At 34.5% G+C, this 21841-nt stretch overlaps 1 protein-coding gene across 1 annotated transcript in view; it reads left to right on the forward strand.

The window, feature by feature from the left end:
* The window catches only part of LOC135214769 (ubiquitin thioesterase OTU1-like), a 95781-nt gene extending 74715 nt beyond the window's left edge, over positions 1-21066 (forward strand). The window contains exon 6 of the mRNA XM_064249125.1: positions 50-21066. Within this exon, the coding sequence (XP_064105195.1) occupies positions 50-265 (216 nt within the window). The 3' untranslated portion in view covers positions 266-21066. The remainder of the gene's footprint in view (positions 1-49) is intronic.
* The last annotated feature ends 775 nt before the right edge of the window (positions 21067-21841 follow it).

Below are 21841 nucleotides of genomic sequence, written 5' to 3' on the forward strand. Positions count from 1 at the left end.
CTCTAGAGTAGGAGCACAGATTGTCTAAAGTTTTATTTTTTTTATTCAGGGAAATATTATTACGATTTTTAATGGAAGTGATGAGTCCATACTTCTTCAAGCTAAAGAACTAGCTATGGAAGCAAACCGGAGTGGTCAGTTTACAGACACAAATGCATTCCGTGTGAAGTGCCAACAATGTGGGCAAATATTGACAGGAGATGAGCAGGCCTTAGCACATGCTGGGAAAACAGGACACCTCAAATTTGATGAAGTTAAAAATTGATGTTAGGCAGTTAGTAACGTTATATTTATTTATTTATAGAAACAGAATGAATCTGCTTAATGGTCAAACCAGGTTCTTTGTACTCTCAAGTACAGTTCTCTGCAAGTGATGGATTTGATTCTGTGATAATCCATAATAAGTTTTTAATAGCAATATATTAACTTTTTTCCCTTGTAGAGGAACCTAAGACAGCTGTTTTCAGTAAAGTAATGTCAGTGCTTATGTAAGTATAGATAGGTGTACAAATGTCGTAAAGGAATTACTCTATATAGTATTTCTTGTTTTAAACAGTTTTCCTTTTTATCCATGCTTCTATTCATAGTGCTGCACTGCTTGGGAAGTTTTTAATGAAAATGATAGAAATCCATATTTTTGTATAGAGTTGTATCAAAATTTTGAATGTTTAACAATGTTATATTTGATTACACATTTTAAGCAGCATACATATTTAAGACAGAATATCATTTGTACACCAAACCCTATTTTAATATAACATAATTCATTTGCTAAGCATTTTCTGTAGTAGTAATTGATGTTTGCTCATGTAATGGGCAAACCTGTCACTTTACAGATGCTTTGTTTGTATTCTGAGGCATAGAGATAAAGCCACAAATGGCATAAATTAGGTGTTAGGTGAGCTCTCCTTCATTGGAGAATCTCCTTCTCAACTGCTGTCTGTCACTTTTTTGCTTGCAGAAATATCTCCTATATTAAGCTTTTTAAAGTTTGACCAAGTAAGTTTGGCTTCCCTCGACATTTTTTAATGAAGTCTCGTAATGAATAATTATTGACAGCAAGATATCAACTTTGGATATGTATTATGCCATTTTAAGTTTCTTTGCATGGTGCCATAGTAGTATGCTCTCCAAATTTGTTTCATTAGTTTGTGTCATAGCATTTCTCTCCAAACTTGAAAACTTGACTACAGAGCCCAGTTTAGCAGACCTTATGTTATTGAAGGAGGAGAACCTTTGGTATGAGCTGATAATGGATATCAACTAGTGCTCTAATAATCTTGGAACTTAAAGATATTTAAATTTCTTTGAAAGAGATTGCTTCCTGCTTCTCCCAGGCATCGTCTTCATCTACTTTGGAGAATTATTAGGATTCATTTAGAAAGTCTGGAAATGGACCTCTCTTAGGTCTAACACTGAAGAATGGTGTTTTGTTGGGTTGTGTTGTGAAAGAGAGTCATGAAGTAGCATGGTCATTTAATGGAAGGAGAGGTTGATCTTTGGTGTGTTCACTTCAGATTTTATTATAAGTTCATGATCCATAAAGATCATCATATATCTTTAGATTTAGAAATTTAATGTTTTAGTGCTGGTGTTTAGTAAACAAAGGTTCTTTCCATGGCAGTCAATCCACACCCAGTCATCTTCAATGCCATTTTCTTAGGCCTTTGGGAGTATTGAGATAGTGAGGCTTTGAAGGAGTTGCAGAATGGGTATTTTGTTGTGAAAATGTCTACTTTGGTGAGAATTCCATGGTAATGACCATATATCTTAATCAGTTATTTTGATAGTGTAGCCACTGTTCATCCTCAAAGGAGTTACTTTCACTGTCCCTAGGGGGACTTCAGAAGATAGACCAATTTCAAAGAATTCTCTTCTTGTTTGTCTGGCCAGTGTAGGGCACATTGACACTGAAAGAGTATAAGACTCAAGGCAAGAGGGCTCTTTCTCCTGTCTACAGCAGCTGGCTAGGTTCCATTCCTGTTATCAACCTGCAGTTATAGCAACATTGCTCTGCACGCTGTTCATTATTGTGTCAACAACTTACCACAAGTCAGACCAACTCTCATTATTATTCTCCGGTCTCTGCAACTGTTAGCACGCAGCTAGAATTTTTGCATGTATACATGCTGCAGACCGTATTTGGTTGTCATGAAAGAACCAAACTAAAGGATGCTAAGTACATAGGGTTAAGTCCCAGTGGAAATTTTTAGTTTTAAGAATGTTTTAGTGGTAACATATTTCACCAAATTTGGGAGCTGGTGTCTCGCGCCAGGCGAGAATTAAGTTTTTGCCAACCAACAAACATGTTTAATTTTATTAAAGTAATACTTTTAAACTGTTGTTCTTAAAGATCTTTGGTATATGACCCTTTAACCTAGTAGTTAGGGATACTGATACGGTCCATCTGGACTACTTAGTAGATATGCGAGGCTACAAGCTTCAGTTGTGTTCAAATGGCTTTTGATCATGTTTAACTTCCAAACCTTGATGTGAAGTAAAACCAGTTGGTATATTATGGCACGTAATTACCAAACTGTATAGTTTTTTGTGAAAATATTCCCTATTTAGCATTAATATCAGGGAACTTGTATCAGACCAGATGATGTTTTCCCTCACGGAACTGCTTCTAGCAAGAATTGTTCCGCCGCTGGCAGCATCGCTCAGTAAAACATTTGTGGTATTCGTTTTCTTATGTGATTATTAAACTTTTACATTGTCATATAATGGGCATTGAAATTGTACATAATGTACATGCATCTAGCTGATTTCCAAAAATTTTTTCCCTTGGGAAAATTTGAAGCATTTTCTTATGTATTCTAGCTTTACCTAGTAGCTTAGGCCCAGTAAACAAATAATAAATTTGCAAAAGTTTTTTCCTAATAGAATAGCTTAACATTCAAGATCTACTTTTAAGGCAAAATTGTTTACCAGTGGCTTGCAAGTAGCCATGGCCTGGTAAACAAATCATAAAATTGCCAATTAGACTTACAGTATACATAAAGTTACCCTTGGCCTAATGGAATAGTGTAACATTCAAAAATTTACTTTTAAGGAAAAAAATTTATGTAATTATATATTTAATACGTGACTACTGTCTTAGACAACAGAAACCCATGTTATGCTGGCTAACAGGTTGCAGCAATATGGCTGCATACTTGTGCCCAAGCTAACCTATTCATGTTAGTTGTGCTTCTGAAGTTATTACAAATAATTAGCCCATCCAACCATTATCATAACATTATACTATAACTTGTGACCAAGCTATATTGTGTAGTGTCTTGAGTATATTATTCATACAGTGATTATTGATGGGTATTACGGAGTAGTTGCTAATAAATATTTGGTCCTTATAACAGTATAGGGCTGCTATTATACAACACCCACTGATAACGCATGCAACAGCGAATTGCTCAGTCTGCTTTTTGCCATTGGGTATGGCCCATACTAACTGCCATCAACAAAGCCCTTGTAGGAATAAACGGGAATATGGTTGTTCACCAAACGTGTGAAATTATTTACATGCTCCTGGCAACAGGTGTTAAGAATGAAACAGCTCCCTTTAAGTTGTCTCTTTTGGCTCCTAGGTTTCAGTAAAGGTAGAGAAGGAGGAGACTTCATCTTTCAGGCAAAATTCTGGCAGAGTATATTTCCCTCCATTTCCAAGCAGAACCCATGTTTGGGCCTAAACTGGATAGCATAGGTTCCTAGTACCTCCCAGGTCAACCCCTCTGATGGAGAAGTGGAGTCTTAACTTGTGGGAGATGCCCCTTTTACCAGACAGGAAATAGTATAGTCACTGAAACTGCCCTGCTGGACCTGGAAGGACCAGTGACACAGCCTTCAGCTGTACATGAGAGAGATGCCTCAAAAGGAAATATATCTTCCATGCAGCTATCACTTACTGAAGGGATCCTAATAGGAGCCACCTAACCCCATCTGAAGTGCCTGTATCTTTTGAAGGGTACAGAGTGTCATCCAGGACTTCTGTTCTTTTGTTGCTGGGCTATCATAGTATGGCTGCCTGGGCACAATCAGTTATGAACAGCATCAAGGATGTCCTTGCTAATGAAAGTCAGTATATCAGACTTTATCCATAATTCCAAAAAGGAATTCAGTCATGGATACTGAATTATATATAAGATGTAAGAAATTCCCACCCTTTAAACAAATGAATAAAGTGGCTGCATAGCCTGCCCCTGGGCAGAGTCTGTATTTAAAGCTCCGACTGTTAGCAACAATAAGGCTAGTTAGGGGTAAGAAACTTCAAATCAAAGGATAGCAGGGTGCTCCAGTAACTGGCCCTGATGATACTGATAATCCTTGGCCCGTTGCCTCAATGTTTCTTCTGTCTTGATGGTAAATACCTTATTAATGAAAGGAAAACCATGATTGAAGTTCAGCATGCAGAATTTCAGAACAGGGCAGCATTTCTTAATATACTGAATGGGGCTTAGTTCCTACTTTAGTGGACATTTAGAAACCGCCGAAGGGAACTGTTATCCTACCAATGGATATGGCATTGAAAACCATAGAAAAGACCTCTTATCACGTCATAGGAAAATAAAGTTTTACATCTGTTTTAGATAAGACCCAATGTGCTCATCAGGCAGCCCCAGCCTTTTGTCCCTTCACTTTTAAAAACAGTCATGTGAAGGAAAATTTTCAGAATTTTGTAGTAACTTAATAGCTTCAAAGTAGCCGTGCAGGCATTGGTTCCTATTGCTTCAATAACAAGCACAAAACTCAATTCCACTATCATCCTCTGTTCTATCCCAGACAGCATTGAGGGCAGTTGTCTACGTGTCCTTGCAGAGCGAGACCTTAGCATGTAGATTTTTGAAATTTTGTCTACCGTGAAAATTACCCTCCCAAAATGCTAAGTTATTACTGTTACTATAAAGGATTAGTTTTTCCAGACATCTGAGCCTAATAACAAAATGCTAGGCACCTAGTGCAGAAATTCTTCGACAATAATAGTCCATGTGGAAAGTATAGTTAGATTATATCCATGCTAAAGGACCAGTTTAAATCTTTGTTGAAATACTTCTACATTTTCTTATATATCTTTTGAGAACAAGTGTCTTGCTGTTATAACAATCATTACATATGAGTCAGCATTGTCAGAACCCTTGCTTTATGGCTTTGGAACTGATTTTTATAAAGAAATTACTTCCCTTCTCAGGTCTTTTACATTGCAATGACCTACTTCTGCAAGACTTTCCATTCCTGGGTCACTGAATTGGGTGCTTAGGCTTCTGTCGACCCCTCAATTCATTGGGCCCATTACAACTATGACATATATGCTGCAAAAGGTGATCCTCTTGACTGCTTTGCATCAGGAGCTTGCATCAGTGAACTGGGCTCTTGTAGATGGGGTCAGTGCTACAGTACTCATATCATTTATCACTATCTCCTGGCCCATCATTCCTGGCCAGTAATGAGAACCTTTTATTGAGAAAATCTCCTGTTCTGATAGAGAGCTCAGTTTGCCAAATAAAACTTATACCCAGTTCAAGCACTTACGGTTTACCTAGAGGTCACGCCAAACATCCCAGAAGGTCCGTTTTTTCTACACCCTAGCACAATAAACCACTCCATCTACATGGTCTTAGAATAGTTGTGCCCCTTATGAAAAAGGCAAACCCCACTAATTTCCTAAGTTGTACGACATTCGAAAGGTAAGTACATTGTTAGCTTCCTTTGGAAGTATTTTTCGAAGAAGCCTTCGAATGTACAAGGTGGTCATTAGGAACAGTATTCCTAAAATATTCATGCCACAAGCTCAAACAAATTTGACTATACTGTGTATCAGTAGGTGGTATAGAAAGTCCTGACTCCATAGGCACTACGGCAGAAAACCAGGGGTCCTCTGGATGTGGTAAGTATGCTAAGGTATCGCTGGGAAAAGTGCAACAATATCACAACCAAACCCAGCATATTTAGGTAAGTCTCTTTAGAACTACATCTTAATAATTGTAACTTCATAGTTAGTTTCATGTTCTTTGTTGCCAAACTGTATGGGTATTTGGAATACAGAATGTGGTTTATGGCTTGTGGCTTAACCTTGGACCAAAATAGCCATTTTGCCACCTGTTAATTTCTTTGGTAAGCTCCTTTGAGGATGAACAGCGGCTTCCTATCATAAAACAGTTTTTTTGGTAGTTGTAAGTTCTCAAACCCACCCACTTTCCATGATGAAAGGCATGAGATTTGGGTGAATAATGTCCTTGCTTAGACCTGGGAAAGAATAAAGAGAATTGGTCTGACACAAGGTATGTTGTTGACAATAATGAAGCTGTTTTCACATCTACACGTTGATAATAGGAATGTAACCTATGCAGCCGCTGTAGACGAGAAAGAGTACCCTTGCCTTGAGTCCTATATTCTTTCAGTGTCAATGTGCACTGTACTGGCCAGACCAACTAGAAGATAATTCTTTGAAATTGTTTGGTCTATCTTATGGAGCGCCTCTAGGGACTGTGAGAGTAACTCCTTTAAGGACGAACAGCGGCTACCAAAAATAGGGTTTTCTAAGTCAAAACTTGTTTTTTTTCCAAAAACAGCACTGTTGAGACAGTAATCAACTAGATGGATATCTTTTGCCAAAGATCTCAGAAGTTTGGTCATTGTGAGATTCTAGAAATATGACTCAGTAGCCTCATTAAGCTGCTTTATAATTATGATAAACAACTATTCCCCACTTGTAAAGTGTATAGTAATTTTGCTCTTCCTATGGATACAAAAACATTATTTTTATGCAAACATATGCCTTAAGCAGTATGTTTTTGTCCCAGCTTCACTGATTATTTTGATATATTTTGGCAATGTGCATGAAGCACAAAGGAGGTAATGCAACTAGTGAGATGAAGGTACCAATAGCAAGGGATGTTGCACCTTCCACCTAACTATTGTCTTCTTCACTTGAAGTTGTGGTGCATCTCAAGGTCTCTTTACTTAGTATGAAAACAAGGCATTTGTAAGGTAGCAATCCATTTAACATGTACATTGTATCAAGTTTTTATGTTGGTCCCATGTATCTGCTTATGAAAGAAGTAGGAGAAGGTAAGGCATCTGGAGATAATCAAAGACCTTGGACTGACTTGGCATCTTCATTAATTTAGAATTTACATATATCATATCTTAGTAAACACAAAATAACATGTTTGGAAATTGTTTCCTTAAGATATTTTCTTACTGTAGCATTTTATTTTGTATTTTCTGTTATATAAGAGGAGGCACAGTATTATTGGGTAATTTGATTACAGCAACTTTAGTTATTGATAATGTCAAATATGAAGTCACAGACTCAAATATCAATTCAGTTTTAAATGATACGATATATAATCAAGTCATGTTTGGTTTAACTAAACCATAGTGTACATCCAATGTACTATGTGGTGTTTAAAATATTAAGGTCAACTTCAAGTTTTTTATTTTATAGATATTAATATATTTCTAATATTGCTGAGTTATAGATTAGGTAATAACTTAGAGAAAGTGGTGTATTTATACAAAGTACAAATTAGTGCTTTTCAAGAGATTATTACTTCAGTTACTTCAAAAGATAGAACAACCAAGAATTTATGTTTAAGTGGAAATTGCGGACTTTTCCTTAAGAAGGATAATAATTCTGATTTTATCATCTCTTTACTTCTAGTCTTTAGGTCATCTATAATTGCATACTTATTCTGTCCATTTTATTGTTGGTATTCCTGACTACTGTCCACTATGCCAGAAAGTATTGTAAAATTGGAGTGGTTAAAGCTATTAAAATAAGACTATGCAGTCTGAAAATAGTAAGAGGATAGAAAATGAGGCCACATATCAGACAGGTCATGAAGAAGAGTTGAATTATCAAAAACTCATTTAGCACCTTAGTGCTAAAATGTTGAAACACTCTTCTTCTTCCTTGTTTGGAATACGTACTACTATTGTCCAGTGTGGTCTTCCGGTGCTGATTCTCATCTCAAACTCTTAGAGAAAGTCATGTTATCAAACAAGCTTATTTTTCCAACTCTTAATGTTGACTTGCAGTATAAACTAGATATAAAGAGTGTTTATTGTGTGTTTTTCATAAAATTTACTACAATGATAAACATCCTTTGCACTTGTCTTTTCCTGACCTAGCTGTGTATGCTCACAACAGTGGCCAGATTGCTGTTGTGAATGTGTTGTTTTCCTGTATAGTAGCAGGTTTAAAGGATCACCAACTGTCGAATTTAAAAGAATCATCAAAATTTAGTTATTGATAATTTTTTTGGACAATTTGGTGTTTAAGTAAACACACCTTCAAGTGTTGTTGCTAAAGAAAAATTTCAGATGGATTTATAGACATCTTTATGCCCTATGAGTGACAAATTGTTGCAAATTTTGTGTAAAATCCCCTAATCCTGTTTAGTTGGAAATAGTTACTATATTTTAGTTACCTACTAAAATATCACTGTTTTCTTTTATTGAAACATTAATCTCAAAGAAAGTTTAAAATCAGACGTATGTTTTACATTATTTTCTGCACTTGCCACAATTGTACCAAGCCATCTAATTTACATATACATACATGTAATGTTTTTTATTTATTGACTTATTTTTACAGTTCAATATGCAAGATATGTAAATCAACATGTCATGTACAGATATATGCATGTGAATGGCAATCTTCCTCATCACCATCCAGGAATATACATTGCAAAACATGTTCTCCTAAGTGGAATATTTTACAAATCAATTTATATTTTACAAATGGTAAAAATAGAATGAATGTTTATTTCCTCAGGATATCTTTATAGGATGCCTTTCCACAAATATGGAAATATATAAGTATACAGCAACATTTCCTTAACAGGTTCTTATGGCATCAAATCGTCCCCCCGCCCCAATCCTTCCAGGGCATCCCTTAATACTACAGTACTCAGTTAACTGTTAGTTTCTCTTGGTTACAACTATGATGTGGGTTACAACTATGATGTGGAATAGTTTGCCAGTTGCAGTTGGGGAATCTTCTGATCCCTAGATGCTTAAGTAAGGAGCAAATTCATTCCTGCTTTCTACTGACATTTCCTTAATTCAGTTGTAGCAGTTTTGTTTTGTGTTCCCTCTTATTAATTTATTTATGTCCTTTTCATATAACTTGTCTCATTCTGCAGGCTGATTTCCTTTTGAAAATCAAGTTTATAGTTTAAGATCTAAAGCAGGAAAGAAAAAGCTGCTAAGTATAAACTATGCAGTATATAAAACTTTATGAAATTATGATAATGTACGAAAGAGGCATAAGAATTTTGTGGTAAAACAATTTCACACTGCCAAGAGCAAAATGATTAAAAAAGATTAGAAGGTTACTGTTGGTGAAAAAGAAACCATGATATATTTCAATGGCGAGTTTCTATGTGATGTTATGAAAAGAGCATTTATTAACACAAAGGTAAAAACTCGATCAGAGTTGTATGATTGGAGATGAAAATGATCCTTAGAAAGTTATACACCATTTTAATTAAAATATCATTACACTTTTGGAGAAACATGAATACAGAATAATAATCAGTATATATATTGAATGAAATTGAATGTTGTAATGATATTACTTGGTGCAGTATTACAAATGTCAAAAATAAATCAGAATCAGTAAAATGTATTAGGAAGTGACCTATTTTGCATATCCAACATACTATTGTGAGTTCATTAGCTTACAGCTCCTTTTCAAAGTGTAATGAACCACAACTATCAGGGCACAGGACAGTTGAGAAATAAAAAGAACCAAGAATTAGAAGCTCATTATGAAAGATGCTCTTTTATACGTGACATGCTGTTTGTAAGGGAACCATGATAAGGGTTTTGAGTCCATAGTAATTCGAATAGATTTTAGTGTTGATTTTGATGTATTAAATCACAAGGCACTTATTTATAAACTTCAGAATCATGGAGTGGGTTGATATTTTTTTAGGATTACTTTTAAGATTTCTGTACAGGTAGGTAGCAGCTAGTTGCTGTGGACAGCATCTTTAGTGAACCAAGACCTATTGTGTCTGGAGTTCCACGGGGTTGTGTTCTTAGTCCACTGTTATTTTTAGTGTATAGAAGTGATATGTTTTTTGGCTTGGAGAACAAGATTGTTCAGTATGCCAATGATGCAAAACTTGTGGCTGTAGTGGTCTCCACTTATGAGAAATGAAACTGCCCTCAGCCTCAGTCAGATGACAGGATCAGGGAATGGTGGAAGGAACTTTGAGACTAAAGCTTTAACTATTTTAGGTCTAATTTTTTTACTCACATCTAACTTTTGAGAAGCATCTTATGAAAATTTCAGAAAATTTTGCATAAAAGTTGGTTATTGTTCGTAATGACTCATATATTTACTATAACAGTGATAAAATCAGTGCAACCTGTTTTAGGTCATTTGTACTTCCTTTACTTGGATACCTTTCTCCAATGTGGATGTCTCCCTCTGCCAGAGATTTATCGCTTGTAGATAGAGTGGTTCATGGTGGTAGGTTTCTGTTTCCTAGTAGTAGCAGTTATGACTTGGACCATCGATGGATGATCTCTTGTTTGTCACTTTTTCATAAGTTTTATTTCAACAGAGATCTTTCACATTCACAGTTGATCCCTGATCCCTTTTTCCTGCCAAGCAACCAGGTTTGCTGAAAAGGAGCAGCAGTATGCAGTAAATGTGCTTCACTGTCAAACTTCTCAGTTCCAGAGGTCCTTTATTCCTCACACCGCTGGACTGTGGAACAGCCTTCCAGAGGGTGTTGTCCAGTTGGAACTTCAGAAGTTCAAGCAAAAGTGCAATGCATTAGTACCCTAAAACCATTTTCCTTGTACAGTATTTTAGTACATTTTTATCTATTTATTTATTAATTTGTTTTTTTTTTTCTTTGTTAATAAGTGAGATCTCTTCTTTCTCTATTTCCTTTACTTCCTCTTACTTCTTCATAATGAACATTCTTTTGGAAGTTTGAATTTCAAGTCAATGGTCCCTTTTGTGGGCTTGTTCCATATGAATAGGTTTCATATACTACTGAATAATTATAATTATTCATGAGAGTAATTGTACATTGTTGGTGTCCTGTGAAAATTCAGTCAGTGAGAAAACACAAATTGATAAAGTAAAATAACATAATTACTACTGAGAATTTTTTTGTCAACAGAATTCTGGCTAATTAAGAATATTAATGATTTTATAAAAATTACTCAAATAATAAATAGTAGTATGGATCTAAATATCCTCTTGTTTCAGATACCACATTAGGATAGTTTTGAAACATTAAACACTTATGAAATATAAAAGAAGTTGTCCTTTTGGAATTTAGTATACTGTAGTCCCCTGTTTACATAAATCATAAATCAAGAATGGAAGATTTTAAAAATGTAATACACAAGAATCCAGGAATTTCTATTTCCTATTTCAAATTTTTTGGCCAGCCATCCTTCTTAGTCACTGCTAATTTTCTCAACTCACCAAGAGTAGTTATTTCAGTCTATAACCAGAAAACAAACAATGATAACAAGATATGTGATTGCATACAATGATACCTTAATATTGCTAGTTTTGTTTTACTTTCTGTGAAGGTCAGTGAATATGGCCCCAAAAGTATAAATTGTTCATACGCAAACAAACCTTCAGTCTTAAAAATAGGATAATCTTCTTGTGTCAGCTGGAAACTGGTTAAAAACAATCAAAGATTATAAAGCAAGGAATCTGTGGCACATTGGTAAGACTGAAGGTTTGTTCCGCGTATGAACAGATGACAAATTTTTAATCAATTTGTATTTTTCATAGCTAACAAACCTAAGGTTTTAACGTTTACTGCCCACCTCTAGCTGCTCTTCTACCTTTTAATGGGTTGGAGGAAAGACTGATGCGTCACAGGGTTCTATGCCTGGTCAGTGACCAGCTTCCACCTGGTATATGCATGAGTTGCCAGATGCCACAGATTCCTTGCTTTACAACCTTTGATTATTTTTAAGCGGTTTCCAGCTGGCGCAAGATTATCCTATTGTTAAGACCTCAGGTTTGTTAGCTATGAAAATACAAATTGGTTATAAATTTGTCATTTTAAAGATAGACCCTCCAAAAAATGTCAGTAGACAGGACGGGAAATTAGCAAAGTAGGCAGTCCCCGGTTTACGACGGGGGTTCCGTTCTTGAGACGCCTTGTAAGCCAAAAATCGTCATAAGCCGGAAAATCATCAAAAATTCTAAGAAAACCTTATTTTTAATGCTTTGTGTTTAAAAACTATGTAATCTGCATTTTTATTGCATTTTTCATCAAAAAACCTTCAAATATTTATTATTTTGCATTTTTGGAGTCATATTTCTTCCATCAGATCAGCATTGTAAGCATCGTGACCCTGGAACATGTGTTGTAAACTTGGAAATAATTTTTTATGAATATAATTGAAAAGTGTCATAACCTCGGAACATCGTAAGCTGAACCCGATGTAAGCTGGGGACTGACTATATCATATCGCACAAAATCTTAAAATACAAAACATGGAGTGTAATTCAAAAGTTACCCTTACAATCATCAAAGATTTCCAGCCTCTGAGATATAAACAGGACTTAAAAATAAAAAGAAATGTTGCAGGTATACAAGAGACATGAACATTCTAACAGTGCAAAGATGTAGCCAAACAAATTTCAGCACTTTTCTTCATATCATGTAACAGTTATAAATTCATCATTATCATCATCAAATTTTATTGTGAGAATAATTAAGAACTGTGGTTAGTACTTTTTGCAAGCTTTCATTTTAAGAGAGAATGGCTTAGCTATTTCTTATTTTTTGCAAGTTATGTAAAAGCCGAAGTACAGAGTATATTCAGTTTTTCTGTATATTTTTGTAGACTTATTGGTATTGTATATATGCATTTATTAAAAATGTGAACTGTACTTGGTTTCATGGGGTTTGCTCTTCAAATGGCAATTCTCTGTTGGGATGAAGGAAAAAAACAGCTTCATTTCCCACCGCCACTTAGATTTACAAAAAAGATGCATTTGAGCAGGTAAATGCTTAAGACTTAACTTTAGGTCCCTTTTTGTTTTTCTTCTTCATGTCTGCATCACCTTCTCATGTGTTTTAGTAAAATTGAACATGTGACAGATTGGAGAGGGCAATCTATTTTCTTTTTTTATTTCTGGTTGTCACTCACGAGTGCCTTGATATTTCCAAACATGAAGTGTAATGGCATCTGCTCCTACCCTATACAGTTTCTGATTTATTTTCACTCCTTTTAGGTGTGAATTGAGTTCTTAATTCTTACTCTACTCATGCTCCTGTGATAAACAGAATATTGCCCTCTCCACCAGTTTTGAAGATAGAACATACCAGATATAGCAATGCCTAACTAGTATAAAGTTGTTAACCAAAGCATTCAGTCTTATATTTAGACTTGAAGTGATTGTCTATTTTATTTATATGAGGAATGAAAATTAAAGAAAGGCTGAGATTAAGAAGCTGAACAGCTAGGTAAAAAGAGACCAAGGGGTACATGGGAACACAAGAAAAAAAAAAAAACATGGAAATAGGCAGGTCATACCTCTCTCTACAGACATTCTACAAATTTTAGTAATTATAAATGTTGTTTGATGTAAACCATTGAGGTACTGAAGTAATATTCTCTATTGAAGCAATGGTTAGTATTTGTCAAACACAATCTTGGATATTTTCATAAGGAAGAGTTTTTCCTTTTAAATCCAATAAAATGCTGGTAATATTGGTTTAAATTTGAATCATATGAAATGGTTCCTGGTGATGCAAGCAAGCTAGTTATACTAAGTTACTTTATTTTGAAATTCACTTGAATGTCATTATTTATTTCAAGAAATCACAAGTATATGTTATACTTGTAACTATATCTTGGAGGGATATATGCGAAAATTAATCTTAAGATATGAAGTCACTTTGAATGATGTTTAACATATGTAGCACTTCATGCCTCTATATACAGAAGTATCTTTGAGATTTATCATCTATGCTTTACTTAATATTTAATCCAATAATTATCAGTGGAATTTTTGAAGTGAAAAAGAAATATGCAAATACTAGGGCACATGGAAAGGTATGTTCATACTAGGAAAAATCTAATATTGTGAGTGCCATTTTTTAACCCACTCTGGGGATAATCACCTGGATCAATTTCTTGACTACAGTACTAATGGTAACAAGTGGTGTAAGTGGCTTGTAAGACAGCCTAGAAGGGAATCTCCTTTCTCACCTGCTGCGTCAATAACTTCTGGCTAGATATCCACAGTTACTCCATCTGTTGTATTGCTTTAGCAGCCCAAATAGCTTATATTGTACTTCCATTAATTCATCTATTTCTCCTGTCTTTTATGCTTATTGTTATTGTTATTGGTGAGGATGTTCATAAATATTTTTCGTTGTTTTAAGTTGCTTTGTTATGTTTTCTTGATACTGCTTATGTCTTAAAACTTATCTCCTTATATGGTGATGACTCATTTCTAATTATGGTTGACAAACACAATAGGCAGACAGGAGAATCAGGAGTGAGATCCCATGGTCTCTCTAAAGGAAGGGCCTGACATAGCTGCCTCAGTTTTAGAAAAGCATGACTGAGTGATGGATGTCCAATGTCTACCAAGCTTTAGCTAGACTTAGAGAATTGTCTTGTACATCATACGTGTGGTCCAGCTTTCTTTGCTGCTCTGTAGTCTTCCCTTGTACTAGTTGAGTATCATTGCATATAAATCTTCATTATAAAGATGCAGATACATACACAAATACATGACAGACCAGAGGAGGCTGTCATACCATAATGAGTTTAAACTCATGAATTCCTGTACTGTAAGTTGATAAAGTAAGCCAGGCCCCACTGCTTGTACCACTGGCACAATCTCTACCTTTCATCATCCTCATTAGAAAAAGTTGTTTTGTTCTGGATCTATGGGAATTGCACTTCTGTATGCTAATCCCTTCTTTAGTTTGGACAGGGATCACAAAGTTAGGTTCCTTTAAAGCAATTTTTGTATCAGTCAGTTTTAGGAGGTACAACATAGAATTATCAACACTATACATTTCGCTAAGTAGTAAAGACATTTTACAGCTAAATGGGAAGAAAGTAAAGAGAACAATAAAAAATTGAAAGACTTATAGAAAAAAATGTGAGTCTGGCATAGAGATGTAGCTAATGATTTTTAGTAGTGCCTGTAGTGAGCTATGCAAAACTCATTGCAGGTGGTGACTTCCATAGGGAAATGGCAGGTGAGGAAGGAATTTCATATATGGGTGCTCTCACAAGCCAGATGTGTAGAAGCATTAGTAAAGTTGCTTGAATTTATTGATTCTGCCTTTCCAAGTTAAGTGGAAAAGGCACTTAAGCAATTTTGGTTAGTATACTTATGAAACATGATATTTGCCAATATTTTCACTTATTTTATTATGTGACCCCCACTGTACTGTACAGCCAATTCTCGTCTTGGTTATTTTTACAAATGTTGAAATATTTTACCAGATGCTTATTGAATTATGATTATCAAGGTAATGTTCTCAAATCTAATGAAGTGTTGTCTCAATATTCTATGTATCCTTGACCCGAAGTGTCAGCCAGTGATTCCTTATATTTTTGTGACATGTTATGATATTTGAATTAAAAGTCATGCTTATAACTGTAATGATGCAGTTTTGATCCCAGAACTATTAAAAATATGAAAATATAGTGAATAGATATTTATTGCAGGTATATTCAGTTTACAAGTAGTAGTAGAGATTTTTTATTATATTTTTGTGAATGTTTATGGTAAACTCAAGGAGCAAATCCCTGAGAGGAAATCCATTCATGAAAGTGACAGGCATTCTAAGTGCTTGGATTCTAATGCTACAGAAGCAGAAGACCTCACTGAGGAATTATGTATTAGGAAAAGCCTTAGGTACTGTCATTGATGACTATTTTGTGTGATCCTCTGTGTGGGTTACTCTTCATGGAAATGCAGATATAGTATAGGCAGTGAGGTCTCATTACATGTTGCTTCATATGAAGTAATTATTATGCATGATTATTTTGGCTTTAGGTTCCATATACAACTGGTTTTCAAAGACTATATATACTGTATTTATGTTTTTGTGTAAGATGGTCTGGTTTTTTATGATGCTCATTTTAGTGTATAATGACATGAGATTATGTGCCTTTTAAAATAGTATAAGATACAGAAATATTGATTCCTGTTACCAGGAATGGCAGCCTAAAAGCATGGATGACATTTTGGTACCACCTTAAAGCTTCCAGAAAGGTAGCATTATTGTTTGTGAGCATTTATAAGAGTTTCAGTAGAGTACCCTGTATTGTTAGACTAACCAATATGTGAGTAGGTGAAACTTCCTTCCTTCCATAAGCAGAATATGGAAGATGCTGACACATTCCATCCTTGTAAAGTTATCTAAAACAGGAGGAAATTAAGGAAAAGTCAAAGTGGTTTTGCAAGATATTAAGGAGCTTTTCAAGTTTATGAAGAAAGTTTTGAGAGTAGATCTAAAAATGTGTTACCCTTCAGAGTAAAACAAATGTTTTACTTTGATATGATTTTATGTAATAGGTACTAATGACCAGAGATAATTTTTACCTAAGATGTCTGTCATTTCAAGTTTTATCCTAAAACAGTAATGTGCATCACACCGTGTATGACCATTTAATGGTAGCAATAATACTGAAGCAATGGAATATGGAGACGTACAGTTGACGCCTTTGTTTCATTTAGACACTCCTCCCCATACAATAATTCATAACTCATTAACCCTGCAGTCCTTCAAGGATAAATCCCTATGGTAAGCTTTACAGATTCGTAAAATCTCCTATCATTATTTAAAGAATTTGTTTGTTTTTTATTTACAATTTTTCTTTCCATTTCTTAAAGAGAGATTATTATTATTAAGAGTTGTAAACACAGGTGTTTGAAAGCATCCTTTAAATATAAGATATTTATACTATAGATTATTTTGAGCTGAGTATTAGGTATTTGTTGGAAGTTTCTCAGAGGAATGCAAACACTACTCCATATTTAATTATAATTCTTCATAAAAAAAATTATTTAATTTAATTTTTTCTTAGAATATATCTTTCACACAAGTCGAGAAATTGGCTGTACATTATTGAATTTTCATGATTAGATAACAAATCTTTTTGTTTGAGATTGTAGTATGCATATTTTAACAGAGTACAAATCCTCTCTGTTTTATTAATCTGACAAACTTAGTTTTGAATGACATTTGATACTTGAAGCAAACAAAGTGGTATTTAAGTGATTGATTGAACCATTTCATCCAGGGAGAACTCCATTTCCTCTTGCCAGAAGATTATGCCTTGTATGAATCAAAGTTGACTTATATTAGCAGAACAAAGTGGAGCACCAGATCAGAGACCCTTGTAATTTTCTCAGTGTAATAGAATAAACAGGCTGTATTTTCCCCAGTTATTAAAAGATTTTTACACAGAAATGCTGTAGTAGGTGGTTGATGTAAGTACCACTATACGTAAACATCTAGAATGACTTAAAGTGGTCTGGGTAAACATAAATTATTATTATAGTTAACCTTAAGTGCCTTCACCCCTTGGCCATGACATCAAAACTTAAGTTGCTTGGGCTTACTACATAAGGCACACTGAGAAAAAGAGCTACTATGAAAAAGTTGCAGGCAATTCTGGACAAGGGCAGCACAAATGCGGTCATGGATGATTTGGGCAGTGCAAACCATGTCAGGTGGTCATATCCTACAATTGTTGAAATAATAATGGCTCTTTTTGGATAGGTGTGTGTTTTCAAGGACTATCAGTTAGTCTCAAAACAGTTTTACATTTTCTTCAGATCAGTGTTTACAAAGTCAGAGCCTCATTCTTATACCTATGTGTACTTTTAAACAGAATATGCATTACTCAAGTTGCCCATTTTAGGTACTGGAGGAGCCAATCATGACTGTTTAATTAGGACACATTATATGGGCACATTTTAAATAAGGGTGAATAATTTATGAGCTGAGGGTTGCTCATAATTGGCAGAATCAAGGACAGGATATATCACTGACTCAAAATCATATGAACATATAATCAGGGCCCAAGCCCCCTCTCCACCCAAACTGGAACCAGGGAGAATCAGTCAGCGGCTACTGATGACTGCAAGCTGTCTCAACCCCATCCCTAAGCTCCCAGGGATGGTAAGGTTGTGTTTTACCAGTGAAGTCTACCAAGCCATGAGCAATAGTTGAATTCAGGACTGCCACACTGTGAAGCCCAGGCGAAATAAACTGAGGTACCATTCCTGAGGTACCGTGCATGTGTTAAAACCAGCACAGCCAACCTGAAACACCCATGAAGTACTCATTCAGGGTGAACAGATTTGGTTTGAGGCTTAATGTATGAACGCTAACATTAATATCAGAACTTGAGCAACTTTCAGATTTTTTCTCACAGCTCCAGTGACTGTACAGGAAATATTCCAGTTTCAAACCTCAGTTACAGGGACCAAATACCAACTTACCGGTGATATCCACTTGGGCAAAAATTTAAGCTGCTCTCAAGTACTGTATGTATCATAAGTATAATTGAAAAAATAAAGTGGTTTTTTTAATTCAAATGAAAGTAGAAAAGTATAAATTATTTTCATTTCATAAATCTAGACCACCTGCTTATAGTAGAAGTGCAGTATCTCCTTTGCTTGTGAAGGTACGCTCATCTGATCAGTAGATATAGGAGATTTCTGCAAGCAAAAAGTGGATTTTGCTATAATAAGAAATGTTATCATATTCGAACTACCTCTTGTTTCTTTTTATTGGTCTTGGTTGGTTTACCATAAGTAGCCATTTCAACATGATTAAAGGTATAGGTTTATATCTTTGTAACAATAGTCAATATATAACCCTTTGAGATTCCGATGGCCTCCTGCAGTTTTAATCCCTTAAGATTTCTGTAACATCATCTGTAGAAAGAAAGTGATTATTTATCATAAATATTTTAAGTGTAGCATTAGGATATGTAATGACTGGTGAATGCTGAGCTGTGGTTCAACTCTATCTCTCACATGATTAGTAGCTGTTCATAGAGTTACCATAAAATCAGTTCAAAATGGAAAGTCACTAAAAATTTTTTTGTTCATTTTACCTTATTACTGTATTACTCATGTTTTTTGTATATATATATTTATATAAGTATTCATTTGTGTTGCAAAAAATATTTTTAAATATTTATTACAGAAGAGTTTCAGACTCCCCCTAAAATAAATTTCAAGGGGTTAATTTCTGCTTAATTGTCATGTGTGCTTATTACAAGGATAATCACCAACATTGGCTTGATGATATTTTGTGCAGCATTGAATAAAACCTGAAAAGGGGACAATATCCACACTTCTGTAGAGTTTCACTTTGAGTATTATTCTGATAATTTTAAAAAGTCTTGCTTAAGTTTTTCCATAATTATAGAACCTTAAAATTGTCAACTAAAGTTTGCTGGATCATCAGGAAGATGGCCTATATAATGCTGTTAACAAGGTTTGTAGAATTTATAGATATTTTTGCCCTTTGGTTTTTATATCTTTTGTGTTCAAGTGGAGTTGATTGCATTTTGATGTTATGATTTCATTTTCCTTTCAAGTCAGAGTAAAATACTATTATTAAAAAAGTGAAAAGGCTTCATATGTTAACTTTTATTTTTAAAGCTCAAACCTTTTAAGTTCAAACATAAGGAATTTTAAGGTATAAAGCTGTCAAGGACTCTCAAGACTAAGAAGATTGTAGTTTTGGCAATTATTTTTTTTTTTTTTTTTTTTTTTTTTTTTGTATTGTAATTCAGTGATCTCGTTTTCAGGAAGATAAATCATGTTTTAGTTTAGGTATTTATTACATATTAGTGGACTGTAGTGTTCTACCTCCTTGCACGATTATGTACATTTAGGGTAATATTTAAAAAGTTACCCAGAATTACCACCATCACTTGCACATTGTTCTTTCCTTGTCATGTCAATTGCAACAACTTTCCCCTGAAGGCTGGTTTCCATTACAAATGTTTAGATACCAGTTTATTGATAAGATGCAGATATGAAATTTGTTTTTGACATATTTGCCAAGTTATTCTATATGTCTGTTGTCTATTATGTGTCTATCCTTTCCATAGTTAAGGCATTTACATTTTTTCAGCCAAGGTTAAGAGGCGTTCCATGTGGAAGTGAAATCCCCTGGCTAGGTAGGATAAAGCTCCATAGGTTAGTTTATATCAGACTATGTACAGTCCACTAGCTTTCATTTCAGTTTGCTTCAGCTTGCATTGTAGTGTGATCCTTTTTCCAATCCCAGTATTTTGATATACTTTATTAGGGAGAGAATTTTACTCCCAATCTGGTTATGTTCAGGAAATATTGTTATTAGATTTGTCTGGTTCTTACATGATCAGTGTAAAAGATTATTGATTTATGATGGAAGTCAGTGCTGATCATAAAGAAATAATCAGCATAAAGCGTGCACAAAGAGATGAAATAATACATGAGAGTAAATGCAACATGATGCATTCTTTATAATAATTTGGTATGACTTATAAAGTTATAATTTCTGCAGCTTATCAGAATCTTGGTAACTATACATTTTTGTTGAAGATGTTTAGAAGAAAAGATGTTGCAACTGAGGAGATAGGAAAGCAAGCAACACAGAGATGATGTTGGTAATTAAGGGCATTTTGTAAAAATTTACCTATTTTAGTGGCTTTAGTTTTGCTGTCTTGACAGCATATTTATTACTCATTGTTAGTTTCCAGTTTCTTTTGGTATTGTTCAATCTTACTGTCAAAATTTTCATCATAAAACTGTATAGTAGAATATTTTTAAATACGAGTTCAAAACTTGACATGACTTTTTATGAACATATGAAAGATGCACAAGTGTACAACTGTACAACTCAGTTTATACCGTGCATGTCGGTGAATTGTATCATATCATTTTCATACATTTTTATATTTCTAAAGGTTCCAAACCTCTAATGATAAAGTATTTAGAAATACTCTTATTTCTTCACAAAAATTGTGTAGGTAACCAATATGTATATGACATACTGAAATACACTTTTGCCAATGCAATCGCTATTTTCAGTCTCCTTTGAAGTTAAAGCTTCTTCCGATTCCCCATCCAGGAACAAAGCAATACAAAGGTGATGTTGCTCGAACTTTGTCAAGTTGGTTTGCAGTAAAGTGAAGTGCTAAAGAGTAATACAATATCACCCTTGCTGTTTGTCTGTATGGGATTAATAACGAAAACGGCGATTGAAATAGAAGAGAAATTGTAGAATAGAATATAGTAATGGTAGAATTTGACAGACCTAGAATAATCAGATATTCTTCTAATTAGCAAAGCTTCACAAGGTTTGCAGAAATTACTAACAGAATACATCATATGTATAAAGACACGACAAAGATAAATATTAGAAAAACAGAACAATGAGGACAGAGTATGACCTACCAATAGCTGAAGGAAGAATTTAGGTCATGTTTATCAGATGTAAAAGACATCCAGTACAGGTTCCTTTCAAGGTAAAATTTTGTGAAAGAATGAAAAAGGCAAATCAGTCAATGGTCAGGCTGAATAAGACTTGCGAATCAAGGAGTCAGAAGTTGCATACAAAAGTAAAATTATCAATTAGCCAAGTACAATCTGCATTGCTGTATAGTTATGATTCGTGGTATGCCAGAAACTCTAAACTAAAGGTTTAATTCATGTGAAAAGAACATTAATAGTCGATGGCATAATGGAGAAAAATGTACCATAAGGGAAATTACTGATACTACATAAATATGTAAGATGATGAAAGGGTGAATGGCTGGGAAGAATACTACTAGTACTGTACTACGTACATGC

This window comes from Macrobrachium nipponense, chromosome 46, assembly GCF_015104395.2.
Source record: "Macrobrachium nipponense isolate FS-2020 chromosome 46, ASM1510439v2, whole genome shotgun sequence".
NCBI classification, from domain to species: Eukaryota; Metazoa; Arthropoda; class Malacostraca; order Decapoda; family Palaemonidae; genus Macrobrachium; species Macrobrachium nipponense.